Source organism: Aythya ferina, assembly GCF_964211825.1.
Source record: "Aythya ferina genome assembly, chromosome: 4".
NCBI classification, from domain to species: domain Eukaryota; kingdom Metazoa; phylum Chordata; class Aves; order Anseriformes; family Anatidae; genus Aythya; species Aythya ferina.
Genome location: NC_140300.1, coordinates 19287892 through 19308098, shown reverse-complemented (window position 1 = coordinate 19308098; position 20207 = coordinate 19287892). Strand labels below are relative to the sequence as shown.

The following is a 20207-nucleotide window of genomic DNA, read 5'->3' as shown; positions in this document are numbered from 1 at the left end:
CTTTGTTGAGTAAGTCATTCTGGTGTCTTGTAAAGAGTTTTTTAAGTACTTCCATACATTCATCTGATTGTCTCACAAGAAAGTTTAAGTGCTTTGTAATAAGCACATGAAAAAGTGCAGTCTAAAAATAATACAAGCTATTTAAATATGTAGCAGCATTGGAACTAAACACCACGTTGACAGAGTCTAAAGCCACAGGAGCTGACAGACCCTGTTAGCTTTTGTGAGGAGTTTGTTGATGCTTTAGCAAGGTGCAGTTTTGACTTTATAGACAGGTGAAATCTTATATTAGAGAAGCTTCTGAAGTTCAGACTCCTGGAGTGAGACTGTAATTCCATTGAAGGAAAAGAGAGAAGACTTGTTGACTTTATCAAAGGAAGAACTTTATTACTTTTTTCACATGGGTAACATAAGGAGGGAATTTTATCTGAGGCCTCTTTCTGCAGTAGCAGAGGATTGAATCCCCACTCTAGGTCTTGGGGCTGAGAAAGTCTAACCCAAGCAGCAGAGATTCCCAGGGCTTACAGGGTCAGTGCAGTGCAGGATAACTTCAAGGCCAGTGCTTATTCCTGGAGTGTTCTTAAAACGAGGCTGGAATGACGTGGCTGATACAGTCAAGAGCTCTCCTCATTATGATTCACTGCAGTGTTCGTGACCTACCACTCTGCGTCTGTGGCAGTCACTCCATGTAGTCTTTCTGCCTTTGCTGTTGGGACTGACTTGCTTCCTGGAAAACCTCTGCTATAATGCCACCAGTTTTACAGTGGACTTCCAGATAACTGCAAGACACACAAAGCAAGGTTTAGAAGTATTTCTAAACCATTTTGGCACAGCTTAGCATGGAAATTTATAAATTCTTTAGTATAGGTTAGTGCAGTGAGCCAATGCTCTAGTCCTTTGCAGCATTTCAGTACTATGCAGGATGAGAGAAAGATATTTGTAAAGTATTTGCTGGGCATTGCTTCCTTCTAGACCGGGAAAACTCTACCCTTACAGTTGTCCTGGGTCGGATTTGATCTGAAACTAATGACATTATCAGCAGCAGACCTCTGTAACTTTTGGGGTGTGTTCAACTACCAAAGAGATAGGCACATGACAAGCTCTTAAGCAGCATGTTGTAAGACTTATCAAGTTAGTAAGGCTAACCTGAATAATAAGGCTACAGGTTGCCTGAAGACAGAATCAGCAAGTGAAGAGGGAATACAGTGTGAAGTCTCTAAGTCTGTTTTTGTAAAAGTAGCAAAATCATTCACTGTATTAATTTATTAAAGAGCAATCATGAGAAATTTCAGCTAGAATAAATATTTTCAGTAGTCATTCAAATGTGAAGCAGTCATAGAGACAATCAGAGAGAAAGATACACTGCTTTAAATAGAAATATTATTAAATTCTCCACCATATTTCTGGTTATTTGATTCTTTCTCTGCAAATGCTTTAAATGATGTGCCACTGGTTTCTTCCACAGCTTATTTGAAGATGGGAGATTTCTACTACTACGGGTACCAGAACCAGTCTAAAGACCTTGAGCTGTCAGTGCGGATGTACGCACAAGCTGCGTTAGAGGGAGATTCGCAGGTAGGTCTGCACTTGTAATGTGTTAATAAAACACCAGAGTTTAGAACAATCTGAAGATTCACCTGAGAGCAGTTATTCTGTTTGGCTACATCTGTGCACTGAAGAGACTTGCCTGAATAAGTTAAAATTATTTCAAGATACCTAGGGAGTCAGAAGGTAGACCTAGAACAGAAGGACAGTCCTACGGCTAAGGTGTCTTGAAAGCTTAAGGTGAAGAGATTAACTCAGTGCTGCCATACCTTGACGGATTTGATTCTGTTGTGACCTTCATATTTTTTGTTACTGCAAGGGGAAGTGTTAATAGACTGCCTGAGTTTTCTTCCAATTCTATCCATTGCTATTTTTAGGAAATAAACCAGAAGAGTAGTCCATTTTAATGAACATATTGAGTGTATACTAGGTTGAATTTTGGTCACTCCACCAACAGAAGCTCCCAACTTAAAATGCTTTATAGTGAAAAGATATACCACATTACATTACCAAAGACATGCAGCATTTCAGTGCCCTGTTCTACCTTCACATCCTTCTGAAATATCTGAGATGCAATCTTCTGGTTGCCCTGTACCTCTGACAACGTGTCCAGATAATATCTTGTATGTGAATTTATCAGAGGTAGTGTAGTTCTGATATGTTTTGAGGATATTAGGACAAAGCATGGCTGATGAACTAGCAAAGGAAAGATGATACACATGAACAGTTATTTTAAAGTATGCAAGCCAGACTGATGGGGAATCCTGCAATACATCTCCTCTGTGTTCATCTTCATGGCTCTGAAGAGACATATTGATGCCTAAGGCTATCCCAAGTAGGCAAAAGTCTAAGACTAAGGATTTAAATTTCTTGGAGCAAATTTCTGCTCTCAGTTTCGCTGTTCTGATTTCTGTTGATCTAGGTAGAGTTAGAGGGGAGTTAAATGGCAACAGAACAGGTATTTATTCCTGCTTTCCGTCTATATTTCTGTGGTAGATAAAACATTACGGTTTGATTTTTGTGAGCAAGTAAAAGTGAGAAAGCTCAGATCTTTTAAATAATTTCTCAGAAAACTGTCGCAACAAATGAATGTTATTCTTTCACATCTTTCTGGGCTTAGCTGGGTACATGATTAGGAGGGAAGGCTCTCATTATTCAGTGAAGATCATGGTATGCTAAGTTAATGTATAGAAGACAGTTATAATAATTTAGATACTTGATGCTTATATTATACCTTAAATACACCTATGAAAAAATGACTAAAACATGTATATGCTTTTTTATTAATAGGGTTTCTTTAATTTGGCCCTTCTGATAGAAGAGGGCAACTCCATACCTTCCTACATTCTGGATCACTTGGAAATTGATCAGGCATTGCATTCTGGTAACGCTTCACTTCTTCAGGAACTTTATTACAGGTGAGTCTTTTTTTTTTTTTTTTTTTTTTTTTTTTTTTACCTTAATCAGCATCTTCTGTTTTTCCCTGAGTAGCATTTACTTTTGAGAACAGCATCTTCTGTAATGATTAACTTTGTTCTCTGGTATGATTTAAGGCAGGTTAAGGTCAACATGCTTGAAATGCTTTAACTGCCTAAATATACTGTTATGAGAGACTTGATTGTGTGTGGTTACCTGAAACAGCAGGGACTGGATTTAATGATCCAGGAGGCCTTTTCCTATTCTGTGTAATTCATTAGGTAGGCACTGACAATTTGTATGCTGTCCAAACCAATTTTTAAGGATAATTATAGCATAATTTAATATGGAATGTAAAAGTGTGTAACTGGGATAATAGCAGTCCTTCCTATTGTTTCTGCAAAGATGTTCCAGTGTATCTGTGCCACAGAGCGTCCTGGCACAGAATATTACATGTGAGAATGTTACGGATCTGCTGTCTGAACTGCAGCGCAAATACTGTGGGTGCAGAAATCAGCTGCAGAACTCTGGTTTTGTTTACCTAAGAGCTCTCTTTACCTAAGAGAACTTAGGGTTCCTTGCCTAGATGAAGTAACGTGTTAGAAAAGCACAGTGGGAATGGAAAGTTTACAGAATATTCGGTGGATTCGTGGAACTGCCTTTCAGATTTTTAAGGAAGGAGAACCTAATAGTTAATACATATCTGTGAACAAGGAATAAGTGGTGTTTTTTCTGTTTTGCCACTGAGAGTTGTTAACACAACAAAAGAGTGGAGACGACTTGTTGATTCATCAGCAATCCACCAAAATTGTTATTCACTGCAGCTAGTCTGAACTTGCTCCCTAAATTACCTCCAATCCACATAAAATTACCATTTAGCTAAATAGGGCTTCCTGGGATTGTAAGCTTGAACCTGAATTTTGCCTTCACTGAACCCAGCTGCTTTGCAGTAAGAATAAATCCAGAGTAGACAGCGGCACAGCAACTTCCCATCATCCTACATCATGCACCCCTGCTCAGCTTGGTTACAAAAAAAAAATCAATTCAAGCTTATGGTATTTGTGATTTAACTCTTTGAACTCCCCTAGTTGGTGAAGTCCTACCTCATGGAAAGCAACTCAGCTCACCCCGCAACACACACCTAGCAGCTAGTCAGCTAAAGCACTCTTTGGGTGCTGAGTGCATTATATAGTACTTAATTGTCTCTGACGGGGTTTTTGGCACCAATCTGCTGCATAGACAACTGAATTTTGTAGGCTTAATCTTGATACAAGTGCTACTGCTGTTGATTTCAGTTGACTCATACGAGTCAGAGCAAAGTATCTTGGATATGAGGTTGTATTGTGATTGCTTGACAAGGGTAGCCTGGATTCTAGCCAGGGGCTCGTAGGGTAGCTAGTTGTTGACTCATCAGAAAACAAAAATATGCTCCTAGGGTAAAGTATTCTGTGCTTAATGAGGTTAATCTGATATTTCTATGAGTTTTTACTGTGATAGTGATAATAGTATCTGCTTGTTTTTCCTGTGCTAATGCAAACACACTGGAGATTCCAAGATGACAGGTGCCACAAAATTGCAAAGTACGACTAATTAGTTGTTCTAATCTTTTTTGGTTGTAGGTGCTGGAATCATAGTAACCAAGAATCAATTAGTCCGTGCTCAATAGCATTGCTTTATTTTTACATGAGAGTTTTCTGGAATGCTATTTTACAGTCTACGCTGGTATGTATTGTTCCTTTGGTACATGTGCTAGTTCATTTGTAGCACTACTGCACCTTTGCACGGATCTAACATATTTTTAAACTTCCTGCCAGATATACTTCATGGGAACCTTTCTTTTATCAATTCTGATTGCGTTTGCAGTACACTATTTTCAGACTCTATCTGGTAAGTATTTGTCGTAGTAAAACTGAAGAAATGGTATTGAATGGTATTGAAGCAATGTTGTACTCTTTCCAGTAAGAACTTTAAAAAAAAAAAAAAAAAACCATTCTAGATTTGGTAGAAGTCCCTATGGAGAGCAAGGTCTTTGTCATGCAAGTCATTCTTTGATGAAAAGAAGTGCATGAAGTGAGTGAGGCACAGATGGCTGGTTTAAGCCTGTCAGTTTCTGGAGAATTTCCCTTGATAAATCCCTTGCTTCTTTATAAAAGCACTGACTGTAGGAGACCATATGGAAACTAATTATATGACTGTATGATTTCATACATTGTCACTTTAATATGTGATGAGACTGCATGCCATGTTATGTATGACTGAATTCATTCAGATACAAGGTGGAAGTAAAAGTGAGGTTCAGAGAGCTAGTATGCTGGAGTAACTTAGGAACAGGCACTGCCTCTTCAGACCAGTGAAAGAATCAGTAAATACTTAAAATCAGCAACTGCAGATTCCTCCTGTCCAGAACTAAAGAGTTAGCTGTATGTTCTCTTTTCTGATGAGACACTAGTGATTAAGAGACAGAAAACTAAATGTCAGGCTTCAGTCTGTTAAAACTCCGTTTTCTTTCACACCACATTGAAGATGTCAAAGACAAAACAGCATTGCTAAGGAAAGGGGGAAAAAAAAGTCACATGCAAAAACAATGAATCATTTAAAAAGCATTGCCAGCTTCAGGCAAGTATTTTCCTTTAAATCACAAGACAGGATCTTGATCATTAAGTTGTGAAATAAACATTACCTGTTATGAAAAGATTTTCTTCCACTAAGTTTATTTTCTTTAGAAGAAGAAAAAACTGTTTTCTGACATACTTCTGTAAAACGTAGAAAAAAGTCAGTTTCCAAGTTGTCTCCTACACTGAAAGGGAAAAGGATTTAAAAAATAATCCTATCTGTAAACATTAAATATAAAAAGATTCGAATTTCCTAGTTAATAGACACCATTTAGGACATAGGCTTACTATGGAAATAACTTTGAAACCTTGTTTTCTTTTCTTACTAGCTATGTCATTCTCAAGTTACATCAATTAATGTGTATGTATGAAGGGCAAAGTTAAAGTTACAGATACTCTTCTTTTGATATTTCCTAAACTATGAGTATTTTATTTATATTGCAATTTTATATCCATATAATATTTAAAAATATGGAAATTGATGTCTCAGGTGCATTGAGGATTTTAAATATTTTATTTTGGCATTTTTCTGTAGCTAGTAATTCTCTTGGAACAAGATCAGAACCATCATCAGATGAGCCTTCGCCCTCAGGGAACAGCAATGAAGATGCTACACAGCCAGCGCAGCAAGATGAATCTGCTTTATCAAATGACTCAGCAGAGCAGGAGTTAAACCTTCAGAATCCTCTTGTTACCAGCTGAGGTGTAGTTTTCTGAAGGTTGGTGTCCTACCAGGATGATGGGATATGAACTACAACTGTAAGAACTGGCAACCAACCCTATTAATGGCATTAATAATGCAGCCCAGCAGCCAAAATCCACTGGACTAACTTCTCTACTGTAACTTAAAAAAAACAAAACACCCCATAATAACTTAAACACTCCAGTCCAAACAGAGAATACAGCTTATCTCACTATACCCAACACATGATTATAGTGTATTATATTGAAGAATTACAAGAACACAGGCACACTCTTTACCTACTTGAAAAATGAGCAAAATTCCCACTGGTTTTGATGAAGAAAATACCTTACTCACATGTCTAATAACTTATTAGGTGGCCTTTAATGCATTTGAGCTTACCTTACTGGTGCAATTACCAGAGTTTTCTGAGTTGGGAGCATGGAAATGGTATAAAAGTGAAACTCAGCCGCCTAGTTCCAATTTCCAAATTCCGTGGAACACCAGCCAGGACTTTGGTACATACAGTGATAGCAATTACTTTCTTGACATCTTGCATTCCATCCTAGTTCTTTTTTGCAGAAAGCATTTTTTTTTGAAACAAAAATATGGGAAGATTTGCAATATGATCATAACATAGTAGTCCTATTGGCTGACTCTTGAAATGTCAGTTTCAATGTCAGCATTTTCCTGAGGATACAAATAAAGTTTCTCCCACCCCATCCAAGAGCCACTGCTTAGAGAAAGAGCCCTTATTAGATAAATAAAATAATTAAATGTGACCAGGTGACATGGAGTGAACAATTTGTTTTAATTTCTTACATAGGTAGCACTCAAAAGGATTTCTTTCATATTCGACCATACCTTTTCAACACATGTGTTTAAATGACAATTTATTTGATAAACATTAGATGGGATAATAAATATAGAGTACAAATGTCTGTGTGATTTAAGGCTGTGAGGTAAGTGGCTGTAGGAGAGGTCTGACCTTTAAAGCAGGTTATGCAAAATTATTTAGATCACAGTCTTATCAACTGCATCAATCTATGCATTATTATTGAGGGTTAAATCCACTCTCCTTGCACTACATTATTTACTCTTGTAAATAAAAATATTTTTCTAATTCAGCCTAAATGTGAAGGATTTTTTTTAAAGCACCTTTCAGGTGAGAGTCTCTTATAGTATCTTACCATTGCAGATTTTGAGGAACATGATCTAGGTGTCTGCTTTCTTTGCTTCAAATGGAGCAATCAACCACTACTTTCTTCGAAGAACACAGCATTCTCACAGAACAGACCTGGAGGTTATTTCGGCATTCAAAAAGTAGCAGTTTTCAGTAGGAAGGAAATGAGTTAAATGGGAAAAAAATGCAAAAAGAGATTGAGTTATATAAAAGAGTTACACGTCAGCATATATTTCTTCTCTAGAGAACTAAAAATTCCAAAGTATTCTGAGTTCCAGCTTCAAGCCAAGCATTGCAATTATACCAATTTTTTAACACAGGCATACAGATATTTTAAGAATTCTCCCAACTTCACGTTAGTCACCTAATAAAAGAAAACATTGTGCATTTGTAATAAAACTGGGATAGGGTGAAATCGTGATCCCAAAGCTCTTGCAAAAAGTATAGCCTCTGAAAACAAGTAATTGTCACAAAATAGGCATGCAGTTACGTACCAAATGTCACATCTAGTTAAAGTGGTCACACACACAAAAATAGTGTTTGAACACGCACGTGGCAAGCCACACCATGTAGTAAGCTGTGCGTAAAATATTTTATTACATACGCTATAGTCACAAAAGCAGCTGTCCCTAAGGGACAAAAATTTTTTTTTTAGTGCCATAGTAAAATATTAATCCCATGGAAGCTCATTAACGGTGGTATGATTGGAACCCCTCCGCTGAAATCACAGAGGTCGTTGAGTTCCTGTATTCCAGGTTGTGTCGATATATAAATAAGCATTAGCAATTGGCCTGACCGCATTGTCCTTTCCAAAGTCTGTTCATGCTTTCAGCTTTATTAGTGAACTGACTTGAGGAGGCTTGCCAGAAGCGTTATTTCACATCTATATTTCAGAAGGCAATTGATAAAACTACCCTATATTTCTTGACGCCAGCAGTTATTAATCATGTCTTTGTTTATTGTAACCATTACAGCCAATTCCTATCAAAGAACATTTAACACGAAAATACGTTACGATAAAGTGGTACCACTTAAGCCTTAAGTAATAATAAATTACCCTTCACAGAAGGCTATTTTTTGACAACCTAGAGAATTATATAATTCCCAGGGAGAAGGAAAGGATGGTTAGTTAAAGCAGTGACATAATTCTATGACATCTGCAAGAAAACACAAAAAGAAGTTGTTTCAACTTAAACCAAAATTTTGATAGAACAAGACCACTGCAGTTTACAGTTCTTGAGCACGTACTGAGTTGGTCAGGATGGGAGAGAGAAATATTTAAAGAAAAAGTCAGAAGGATAGGACTCTAGAACTGGAATTCTGCGTGCTCACATGTTTTATAGAAGCCCAGCCAGCTCAACAGCACAGCCTAGAAATAAACGGTTTGCAAAACAGGTGGTGCTTAAGGTAGTGTAAGTGATGTATGTTTTCCCTTTTTTGTCTTGGTTCAAGCTTAGAATTATCTTTAACAAGTAAGTTACAGACATCAAATAATTCTAGAGTCCTTATTTACAGAGTAAGTGCTGAATTATATAAAGTTAATGTACAGTTTGTACCAACTAAGTAAACTTATGTGTTACTGCAAGTGACAAAGGCCAGAAGTTCCTATGCACAATGTATCAAAATGCTACAATAAAAAAATACCACTGAGAATTAAATACCAGTTACAGACAGGGAACATGAGTACGTGAAGGTAAACTTCAAAAATAAAGTCAGCATTGAGTAGTTCTAAGTGGGGAACAGCCTAAGGATCATGTAGTAGGTGTTTCAAATTGGTTATGCAAAACTTGCAGAAACTGAAGTTTGAATTACATACCAAGGTAGTAGCAGGACAGAAGTGACTGCAGGCATCCTTACGTGGGTGATTCTGTGACCATTGCATGATGCTGTTTCCCAGTCTGTACAGCGATGAACATTACACCCTAATATACAGGCATAATAAGCATGTGCTTACAGCTGCATACACACACACACACACACGTATATATTAGTCCTGGTACTTGGAGTGTGCATTGCAAGTACATCTCCTGCTGGAACTATAGCTTTTCCATCTGAGCTATGAGGAAGGCTCAAAGCTTTGGGAAATACCCGTTATGAGATTTGTTTTCATACCCAATTCTTTTCTGTATAATGTGTCCCTTTTGACTAATGGACTATGGCTTTTAGCACCGGGTGACTGTTGGCCCCTATCTTGGATGAAGTGCAGTACAGAGATATGAAACAGGTTCAATAAGCTTTGGCTGAGGAATTTCCTCCCCACATCCTTTTCTCCCTGCCATAAACATATGAACTGAATTAAAAGACTGGGCCATAGAGAATAGAAGTGAAAGAGACAAGATGGTATTTTTGAAGAACAAACCCAAGTGCAAGGAAGCTAAGGAATGATGAGGCAACTCCAGGCACAGAGCAATTTCCCTTGATCTCTCCTAAGACATAGGTGATAGAAGCAATGTCTGAATAACTGAAATAACACAGTAAACAAAGAAAAAGCGGACACTGGCATATAGACATGCTAGAAACACATCACAGCTTCCATTTTTTAGGAAACTAATTTTCCTAGTAATTTTCCTAAGCTATCTAGGAACTAAATCCTGTGCCAGAAGGCCAAATTGTTATTTACAGTAAAAAATGTCCAAGTCCATGCCTAAATACATCTCTCTTATAAACAGTTGCATATGGGTTCGTGGAGGTGAGAATCAGAAGAAGAAAAAAAAAAAAAAAAGAAAAAGAAAAAAGAGTAATGAGTAACCCAAATGGGAAGGAACAGATAAGTTACATAACTGCAGTCCATGCAGTTTATGCATACATAACCAAGCATTAGACAACATCTGTTTGCAAAGAGCTTGCTACAGATTAGATATTCTCAAGCAGTGAGATTCCAAACAAATTGCCACAGTGCTTATGTGCCCCTTGGCTTACAGGACTTGGGTTGCTTGGTAAATGCCATCAGATACTCACCTACCTTTCAGGTCTTAATAACCCTTCAGAAGAAAGCTGGTTGCGGCAGGTTGTTTTGTAACTTGGTCGTCAGTGATCATTCCTCTCCTCTAACATACCCACTGACCTTGACTCTGTCCCCTGTTCGCATCACCTGATTCTTGGTTTTCTCCTGTGTTTGTCCCTGTTGACGTCTCTTTGATCACTCACCAACCTTCCAGATAGCTCCTAACATTGCTGTTTGTTCCTATCAGTTCTGCCTGGTGAACGGCAAAAAGCACAACCCGGTTAGCAGGGCCTAGCACTGTTTTATAGGCAGTTTGACAGAGCAGAAACTGAGAAACCTATGTGGCTTTTTCCTTCTGTTCATTATGGCATGGCCTTGAGCCACGGATTTACACAGCAAGTGTCTCTAATTTGCTTCTAAACTTGCACAATCTCCAGCTAAATTCCTACTGCCAAGCTAGTGAAGGCCAGGCTCCACTCACTGCCTGTCCATGAGAGGAAGCGGTAAAGCATGGCCATAGTCAAACTCCTTCTCAGAATATGGGTGCGTCATGAGCTGCGTGTTGGGGGCAGCCCTGGTACGTGGAACCCCCGAGCTGTGTCCCGACACTGTCAAGACTCGAACAGGCTAAGCTGGGGAGCACAGAGCTGGACAGCACAGATGTCTGTGAGAGTCCTCACCACACACATCCTTAGGCCTTGCTCAGATTAACTGGGCAGATGAACTGCTGGTTGCCTGCTGGCCTCTGCTGTGTGCTGCCAGGCCCTGTTCCTCCCCCACCCTCCAAGTACCTATTACTGTAAGGTTAGAACTGATTTCTGTGATTCACAAACCCATTTATCAATTCGTGCCTCCCAGCAGTCCCAGCATGTTCAGAGCTGTCTTGAAGACTTGTTTTCATGTGAGAGGTGTTTGTAGACAACAAGTCAGCCTTTCCAAAATGCACTGCAGCTGGCTTGCTGATAATGATAAGTCAGAGCTTCCACTCACACTCTGCCTCGTTCCAGGAAGTTCACAGCCCTGTTTTCCCCTTCTGCTCTGCAGAGTTGGTTGGTAGCAAGAATACCGTCCCTGCCATCCCTGTCCCACACCAACTCCACATGCTGTCCATGCCAAGGTTTGGGGGCTCACATCTGCTCCTTAACTTGCATTGCTCCTCCAAGCCAGCTCCAGCTGAACATGAGCAGCTCTTCCCGTTTCATTTTCAAGTCAACCACAGCACACTACTCTTAGAAGAGAGAGTTAACCATATCAACCTTGTTGGTAACAATACCAGTATGGGATACCCAGAGACATCTGCTCTAGTGAAAATAACCTAAAGCTTCTACATACTCCACAATTTGTCATATTTATTTAATCAGAAGTCTTTCCCCTAGATTTATTTATTTATTTTAATATTTACTGTGTCTGGTCCCAAACAATAATAAATTGAATGTTAAAACCACAACCAACCTCCATAAGCACCAGTAGGTCAGTATTTAGAAGTTTATGTACGGACCTGAAAAGCTTCAATAATACAGAGACATGAATCCAAATATTCCATGGCCTAAATGAACTCTGGCCAAGTTCTTCAGATACCCATCTCAGACTAACAGATTCAGGACTGCTCACTGATACACATTACAAGCACGTACATGTCCTTCGAGAGACTGAAACCCACAGCAGAAGTGGCAGCCAGGCAGATACCCATGGCAAGTGCAGACACCACCTCAGAGGGCCCAGAGGTGGTCTGGCAGCAGCACTGCTGTGCAGCCCATTTCTCAGCTCTCCTAAGGCAAGCTCTTTTGCCAGGCACAGCAAATACAACCTCTGTGCTTTTCCATCAGCAAAGGAAATAAAAACATCATTTTCATACCTGACATATCCAGAAGTATGCAGGAGGCCCCTGGTGCTCAGATACCGAGGAAGAGCATTGTGACAGACTCGGCGGCTCTCTGATATTGATGCTGATATCAGAGACAGAAAACAACTTGTACAGCATTTTGAGTAATAAGCTATCTACACAGCTTTCTAGGTAAGTTTTATTATCCTGTGTGCTAATCCAGTTAGCTAGGGGAAGAAATAATATATATATATACACACATACATATATATATCTCAAGCTCAGTTTATGATTATCACAACTCTCCCCTACATCATGCCTATTTGTACCTTGTACCCCAGTATCATTACCCCATGATCACCTAGATTCTCTTGCAATGCATTAAGTGCTTAACAGTGGTATATTCATAAAATAAAATCCCTCATTGAAGGAAAGTAGTTTTTATATTCATAACTCTGCCTATAAATAATAAAAATAAAAGTCACAGATTTGCCAGGCACTCGATTACACCACCACCACCCCAACACACACACACACGGCTGGAAGCAGAGCTTTGGAGGCCTCGTGCTGCTTTGTGTGGCTGCTGTACATAACTCCAGAAGTGTTTGGAGGGCTGAAGATGGGATGCCAAATTTAACAAAGGTCCCTACTGCATATATGTAAAGACAAAAATCAGTTCTTCCACTGAAACCAGTAAAAGGCTTTTCTTGAAGCATTTAAAAGATTGTGTGACTGTTAACAATACTACAAACTGAACTTCTCTGTCCTAGGAGTAAGACGTCTTTTGAAGATGATATACAGTATCAATGCTTCTTCACTGATGATTAATCTAAAGCTTCAGCATTTATCTCAGTCTTGATCCCCTCCACACACAAAGCCATCCCGCCAGAATTTGGTAATTTGAGTTGAGGCTCACTGAAGCAGGGAGGGGGGAAGTCCTGAGAGTCCTCAATGTCTTCCACAGTCTCCATTACTGCTCCATCCAGAAAGAGAAGAGTAGTTCTCTGGGTTTTTACTGCTGTTCACTGATAAATGCTGTGACTTCATTGCAATGGCAGAAGTCCACGTATAGCACCAGTCAAGACAAAGCAGTTTAGAGATGATTCATCAGGGTAGTTGCTTGCATGGGCTATCCCAGGCACTATCAGCAAGTTATCTCAGCAGCAAAGATCAAGTAGAGGTTTACTGTCTCTTCTCAGCCCACTGCTCTGGACAAAGGTTCAGCCAGCAGTAGTACTTAGACCTGCTGGACCTAATAAGCCGTGCCAGGTCTCTGATGTTGGCTGGTAATGCTGCAGGGAGCAGCGCAGGGTTTGAGCACACATTTGTCTGTAGTCAGACCAGGGTACGACTGGACTGTGATCTGGAGCTCTTACCCTGGGAATGTTCCATACAAGTGGCCTTGCCACAGCTCTTGTGTCACCAGCACCAGCCTATATCTCAATCACTTGGGCTAGTTCATGCTTATAAGCATTTGCTGGTACAGGTAAATGAAATTAATGAGGTACATTATCTGTCTTGCAATATAGCTTTATTTTTATCTCCATCAGAATAAGGACATTACATCATCCTTGCAGCATCCTGTAAGACTTTAAAGAACATGTCCTCAGGATTTGGGTTTTGTGCCTAATTCTAATAAATTAAATTGTTCCTTTGGACTTTTGACTTCCAGGTCTAACATCTTGCACAGTCAGCAGGACAGTTTCAGCCAGCAAAAGGGTTACTGCTGTAGGACTGGACTTTATGTCACTTTGTAAATAAAGTAGAATGGTCCAAAGCAGTTCCCCTCACCACAGAAAGAAACATCACATAACTGTACATGTGTTTTGAAACAGAAAACATAATCCATTAGATTTGACTAAACATGAGTCCTTAGGGGAATCTTTTTGCTATCCAGGCATTATGGGAGAAAAGCCCAGAGTCCTTGGCAAGTGTGAGTAGTCAGGAGTTAGATCCCAAATATGCAATTTGGATGCCCAACTTTATTTAAAGAAAACATATATATTTTTAACAGTTCAATGAAGATAATAGGTAGTCAGTTTCAACAGTTAAGAATAATTAAATCCTCAGTCTAAGCCTTTTCCTGCCTTATAAGTTGGAATTTAGACACCTAATTTTTGTTGGTCTGCAATTATAAGCCCATGAACGTATTTGAAATACCTTTTTTTTCCTCCCCAATTTTCTGCAGCATTCTTTAAGACTCATCTAAGAAACAGAGGAACTCAAAGATATTTGTGGTACATCTTTTTGACTAACTTTGATTACAGCTTCTGTGTACTGTAAAAACTCAACATTTTGTGTAGCTGCTCCAGTGCCTAGGATGCATGTGAACTTGCTATTCTACTGACACCACTTATTTTATTTAAAAAAATAAAAAAGGGAGGGGGATACTTAATATAATGATACAGCTGTGTGGTTATGCTACTGTCTTTGTAAAAAGAAATAGAAAAATGTATACAGCATTTTTTATTATAAAAACAGCTTTTTGAGTGGAGAACACACTACAGATGAAGTATCATTCCACAGCCTCTTATTCCAAGGAGGTTCATGCCTACATCTGTCACTTCACAGAGATATGCCCTGCCTCTACAAATTATGAGATGCCAGACAGGTGACAGTCCTGACAACATCACCTACTGTACTGAGAGCACTCAACTCCTGCATGGCCCCAACAGGATGCCTCCCCATCCCTTTTACTGGTGGTGCCCAACCTGGGATGTAGGCACCTAATGCTCCTTCCAGAAGGATAGGAAAAAAGCATCCACCACCCACCCATTACACCAATAGCTCCTGTGTCAGCAGTCTAGATTCAATTTTTTGTTTTTCTTCTTAGAGGTTTTGAGCCAGCCCCATACTAGCCCAGCCTAGGAGCAAGCCCCTGAAGCAGCACAACCATCTCACACCATCCTGGAGGAGACAATCCATGCACACAGCAGTATATGGGCTATAGGGCTTCCAGCTCTGTTATGACTGGTGCTACAAGGGGCTGTTCTTCTAGTAGCTTGCTCCTTTCCACTGTCCTCCACCTGATCTTGGAAAAAAATAAAATCAAAGATCTACACAGCAAACAGAAGCTCAGTTACACTCTCTGAGCCACAGCTCTAACTCAGCACTAAACCTGTCTCCTACCCAATGATATCTCCACAGGTCACCTCCACACAGAGGTGGCATAATCTGGAGACAAGATCTTTACTCCCAGACACTTAGAATCATAGAACTGTTCAGGTTGGAAAAGCCCTCCAAGATCATCTGGTCCAACCACCCCCTACCACCAATATCACCCACTAAACTATACCCCTAAGCACCATGCCCTTACCACTGCCTCTCCTGACCACTGCATCCCATCTTGCTCATCACCCAGCCATTGCACACAGTTCACATCTCTGTGCTTTCACATGCCAGATTTCTAAAGGGGTTTTCTTGTCCGTCTCCGGACAAAACTCCCAGCACCTCATTTACTGCAACATTCTTTTAGACAAGTTGTCCACATTGTGTAGTGATAGCTAGCAATGTTTAGCCACAATTAACATCTCTTTATCTGCACAACAAAACATATGAGCTTCCTTCACAATCTTTTTCCTCTTCATTTAAAGTACAGAAATCCAACCCACAGCTCCTACGTCATTATAGTAGCAATGAGCAACAAGTACATGCAGATATCTACTGCTTTACTTCCTCACTACCCCACTCCAGGAGAGAACAAAGTCTTAACTAAAATTTATCCTCACATCCAGTACTCAACTATCAAGGATTTCAGACTTGGATTGTACAGGACACCTTCACAGGAATTAACTCACAAACATGGAAGGGAAATAAATACATAGTGTTCATGCAATAAATATTGAGAAAAAGACCTTCACCAGTTAATTTTTTCAGAACACCACTGATGCACCCAAGCAGAATTATTCTCACCTTCTACACAATCTCCTCTAGTTCAAGGACACAGCTCACTCCTGAGCTAGTAAAATAGATTCAGACAAATTGACTGTTGCTTAAACCTCCACCCCCACCCCTAAACTCTTACTTCTTCATTAAATTACTAAGCAGCCACAGACTCAGATTATATATCTCCAAAGCCAACTTACCTACCACAAGCCAGCCTTCTGAAGCTTAAATAGATAGCAGTTTCTGATTCATACCCTTAAGCCAGAAGCTGACTTCTAATTCAGAGATTTTTCTTCTTATTCAGTCACTTTTCAGCTGTTTTCAATCACTCCCTTTTGCTTTAAAGTATTGCCAGGTGTGCACCAGGAGCTGATAGAGCTAGCTCAGATAATCCGTCTCTATAGAGTTTAAAAATATAAAGCTGAAAGGCTACTTGAAGCTTTTAAGGGGAAAAAAAAAAAAAAAAAAAAAGGAAAAGGAGAAAAAAAAAAAAAGGAGAAAAAAAAAAACAACAGCCCATCTTGAGTGATGTTTATTTGTAACACTTTATGTGTTAGACAACATTTTAAGCATTCATTTATTATTTTTCATTTCCACATTGAATGGTTTGGTTGGGAAGGGATCTTACAGACCATCCAGTTCCTACCCCTGCCGTGGGCAGGGACACCTCCAACCAGACCAGATTGTCCAAAGCCATTCAGCTTGGCCTTGAGCACCTCCAGGGGTGTAACATCCTAACATCCACAGATTCTCTGGGCAACCTGTGCCAGTGTCTCACCACCTTAACAGTGAAGAATTTCTTCCTTATATCTCATCTAAACCTACCTTCTTTTAGCTTAAAGGTAAAAGCCCCTTATCTATCACCACATGTGCTTGTAAAAAGTCCCTCTCCAACTTTCTTGTAGAGCCCCAATTTCATTTGTTTATTTTGCATGTCTGGAAATATAAGTGGATATTTAGAAAACAATTGCACTTATGATATCCTACACAGCACCAGTTATCCTACCAGTCATTCACGGACCCAAGAAATGCCTGTCCTGGAGAACATACATTCAGGCATATGTGCACTTAGAAAACTCTGTCCCATAGAGACCATCGTCAGTGCTCATTCCTGAGGCAATGCCCCCAGTCAAGGTGAAGCAATTTTAAATTCTTCTGGCATTTGCATCTGGGAGGATTGCCAGGACACTAACAGATGGTGTTGAAACATCCCTTCCTTCTGCTCAGAAGAGAGGCCCATCAGCAGCACTGGGACACTTTCCATTAACTGTAGGCTGCCTTGTTGTACATACACCAAAGGGATTTTACTGCCCAGTCTCACTTGTAATCTTCTTAAAGTTTTGCAATAATGCTAAATTTGATGTGAAAGCACTAAGTGTTCACTCTCTAGTGAGGAAAAAGGCATTCCACAAAACTGGTCTAACATTTCTTTGGGACCAAATCAAACCGAACTGAAATTAATCTACCCTCAGCTTTAATCTGCTTTGACCTTCTCCTCTTGTGCTGATTGATGACTCTGGAGAGGAAATTCTTTCCTGCAAAGCAAATACCACCACTGTAAAATACAGTAGCTTCCTTGTGTACTGCGTGATTTTCATGTCACTGACAGAGATCCCTTCCTCAGGCTGTGTGCACTTAACTCTTCTCCATGGCACTGCTACAGATGGGAGCAGGATCTGTTCCAGTATAACTGAGGTAAGTGGGAATCTGTCTTGCAGGCAGCACTTTTGCCAGTAATTACTTTTTATGATGACTGATGAAGCATTTGGGTATAACACCAGCTTTTAGAAAAATGTCAAGAGAGAGGAGAATCCAGCCAGGCCAGGCCCAGGAACCAGGGTATACTCAGTGCCTGACACCCGCACCGTACAAGGTGAACCCTGGCTGCTTGCTCCTACTGCATCTCCTTGTTCCTCACTATACCTGACCTGGGTGTTGTACAATAGCCAGCCTTCCTCTCACACCTCTCACCATATTTCAGCAGTTATTTATTTCCCAAAGTGCTCTGTCTGGCCTAATAGCCACCTGAAGCCTGAGGCTTAACAATTGCTACTGATACCCACTCCCCCCTCTTTATATTTTCTTCTACTTCTATAACCAGTACCCTTTCTTCCTGTGGGGAAGCACATCATGACCCTAAGCTGTCGATCAGGTTTGCCATCCAGAAAACAAACCCTGCAGGCACCCGGGGTAGCTACCTAGCCACCACTCAATCCCACAGCACTGAGTTTTACTTCCCAGGCCAACCCCAACAAAATGGGTGCAGCTATACCAACATGCAGTGCTGGCAGCCAGCACACCCACACCCCTCTGTGTGTGTGTATGTACCCTAGGAGAAATGGCTAGGCTATCACCCTACACAAGGAGAAAGGTCTCCTTCATCTTCTTCAAGGTGAAGCCCTGTTGATGAGGTACCCCTGAATGCTTACAGTTGTTTTCCCTCCTCGTGGGCCTCAGTGAATGCAATGGGCCCACTTTATTGAGGGCTTTGTTGAGATTGTGAATGCATGGGTGTCAGTCTCCTACCTGATTAGGAGGTATGGGCTCCATCACATCCATGACCATGAGGTGTCTGGGGACTGCCAGCTCCATGAACCTGGGCGTAGGATGCCTCACTAAGCGCTCACTACGTGTTTTGTTTTAATCCAGAGAAGCAGAATGGGTTCCTTTCCCTGCACCTCAAACTAATGTTGAAATTGCTGACGATGAATCCAAAGTGATCTCTGCCTGCTGTGATGCACACGCAGTCATTCAACCACCTGGTCCAACCTGTCACCCAGCCCCAGCGTTAATTTCACCTCATCTGCCCCCAGAAGTCAGCTGTGTTTCAGAGCTGTGTTACCCCAAGCCCCACTGCTGCTCTGTGGTTCCTCAGCCCCCAGCATCCCAGGCTTGCAATGGGGGAGAAAGGTAGAAAAAAATTGAAATACCACTCCCTGTCCCTATATTTCCCAAGCTGGGTGAACATCACCTAGGGATTTCCTTGTTTCAGCGCCATTGTCATGCCTGAAGGGAGGGGAGAAGAGCACAGAGGACTGCAGGCAGAGATGGGATCCCACCTGAGCCACAGTGAGATGCTTATTTTTTTCCTGTTTCCTTCCCCTTTTCCATTTCTTAGAGAGATGTCACCAATGAGGGAGGTAAGGATTCGCACAGCCTGGCCCAAGAAGGCAACCAGGCTAAGCAGGACAAACGCAGACCTCATAACTTTCTTTCATCTTCCTCCATGAGAACCTCTGACCTGAGCCTGAGCTGGGGCCAGGCTGCCTTGCCAGGCCACGCAGTTTGGAAATGTCTGAGAGCAGGACAACCACCACACTGCCGTGCCATGGACTGAGCTGCGTAGCTCTGTCCTGCACCTCAGATGGCTCAGCTGGAGACGGAGACACTGAAATCACTTCAGAAAGACCACAGCAGGAGAACATCTGGCGAGAGCTGGCCTTGCTAGGTTCACACTCAGTGAAGAGCACTGTGACCATCAGCAGACATTTATTGATAGGCACATCTAAAAACATCTTCTCAGGCGATGTAACAGCTGGGAGCAACAAGCAAGAGCAGATATTGTATGTTTATATTATACAGCAACAGCAGAGCTGGCTCCCTGCTGGTAATCATTTGAGATCCAGTGCCTGAGGCCATTGCATTAGTCAGTTAAAATAGGGCTTAATGCTACCCTAGTTTACACGTGCACAAACTTTCCTAATGTCAATTACGGTTGCACGTTGCATAACCAAGGGCAGCACTTGGTCTGTAAGTTGTTTGCATGCCCTGTAATTTATACTTTTTGTACTGTGAAAAAAAAAATAATAATACAACAATCAGCTGAGCTGTTGGTTGCAAAACATCTTCTCCTGTAATTACCCTGATTGTTTATGTCACGGTAATGTGTCCTTAGACGTTGAACAGTGTAAAAAGATTGATACACCCCAAAAGTGTAAATGGCAATTAGGAAATTTCAACAGGTGCTGAGTAAGATGGAATGTTTGTGACATTTTAATGCTAGCCTTCACTCTGTTCCTCTCTTGTTGAAATACGGAGATGTCAGTTGTTGGGGGAGATCTGTTTGGGGGCAGTTCGGTGAAAATCAGTATATGTTCAGTATGCCAATACTGTTCTTT

General features: G+C 40.7%; 1 protein-coding gene and 3 long non-coding RNA genes across 5 annotated transcripts in view; 1 reads left to right on the top strand and 3 right to left on the bottom strand.

Moving 5' to 3' along the window:
- Positions 1–7382, top strand: part of SEL1L3 (SEL1L family member 3) — a 37462-nt gene extending 30080 nt beyond the window's left edge. For both annotated transcript variants that reach the window (XM_084517171.1, XM_084517170.1), the window contains exons 20-24: positions 1466–1575; positions 2836–2963; positions 4581–4683; positions 4776–4848; positions 6109–7382. In XM_084517171.1, the coding sequence (XP_084373297.1) occupies positions 1466–1575; positions 2836–2963; positions 4581–4683; positions 4776–4848; positions 6109–6275 (581 nt within the window). In that variant the 3' untranslated portion in view covers positions 6276–7382. The remainder of the gene's footprint in view (positions 1–1465; positions 1576–2835; positions 2964–4580; positions 4684–4775; positions 4849–6108) is intronic.
- On the bottom strand, positions 362–6102 carry LOC311435781. Its single transcript, XR_014692401.1, has 2 exons — positions 5642–6102; positions 362–779 (listed from the first exon to the last, which is right to left on the bottom strand). It is a non-coding gene; the product is annotated as an uncharacterized lncRNA (long non-coding RNA).
- Positions 7383–9297: 1915 nt separating the features above from the next.
- LOC311435782 lies at positions 9298–16341 on the bottom strand. The gene is made up of 3 exons (XR_014692402.1): positions 16294–16341; positions 12238–12328; positions 9298–9360 (listed from the first exon to the last, which is right to left on the bottom strand). It is a non-coding gene; the product is annotated as an uncharacterized lncRNA (long non-coding RNA).
- LOC311435780 lies at positions 12799–16291 on the bottom strand. The gene is made up of 2 exons (XR_014692400.1): positions 16117–16291; positions 12799–13793 (listed from the first exon to the last, which is right to left on the bottom strand). It is a non-coding gene; the product is annotated as an uncharacterized lncRNA (long non-coding RNA).
- Positions 16342–20207: the final 3866 nt, after the last annotated feature.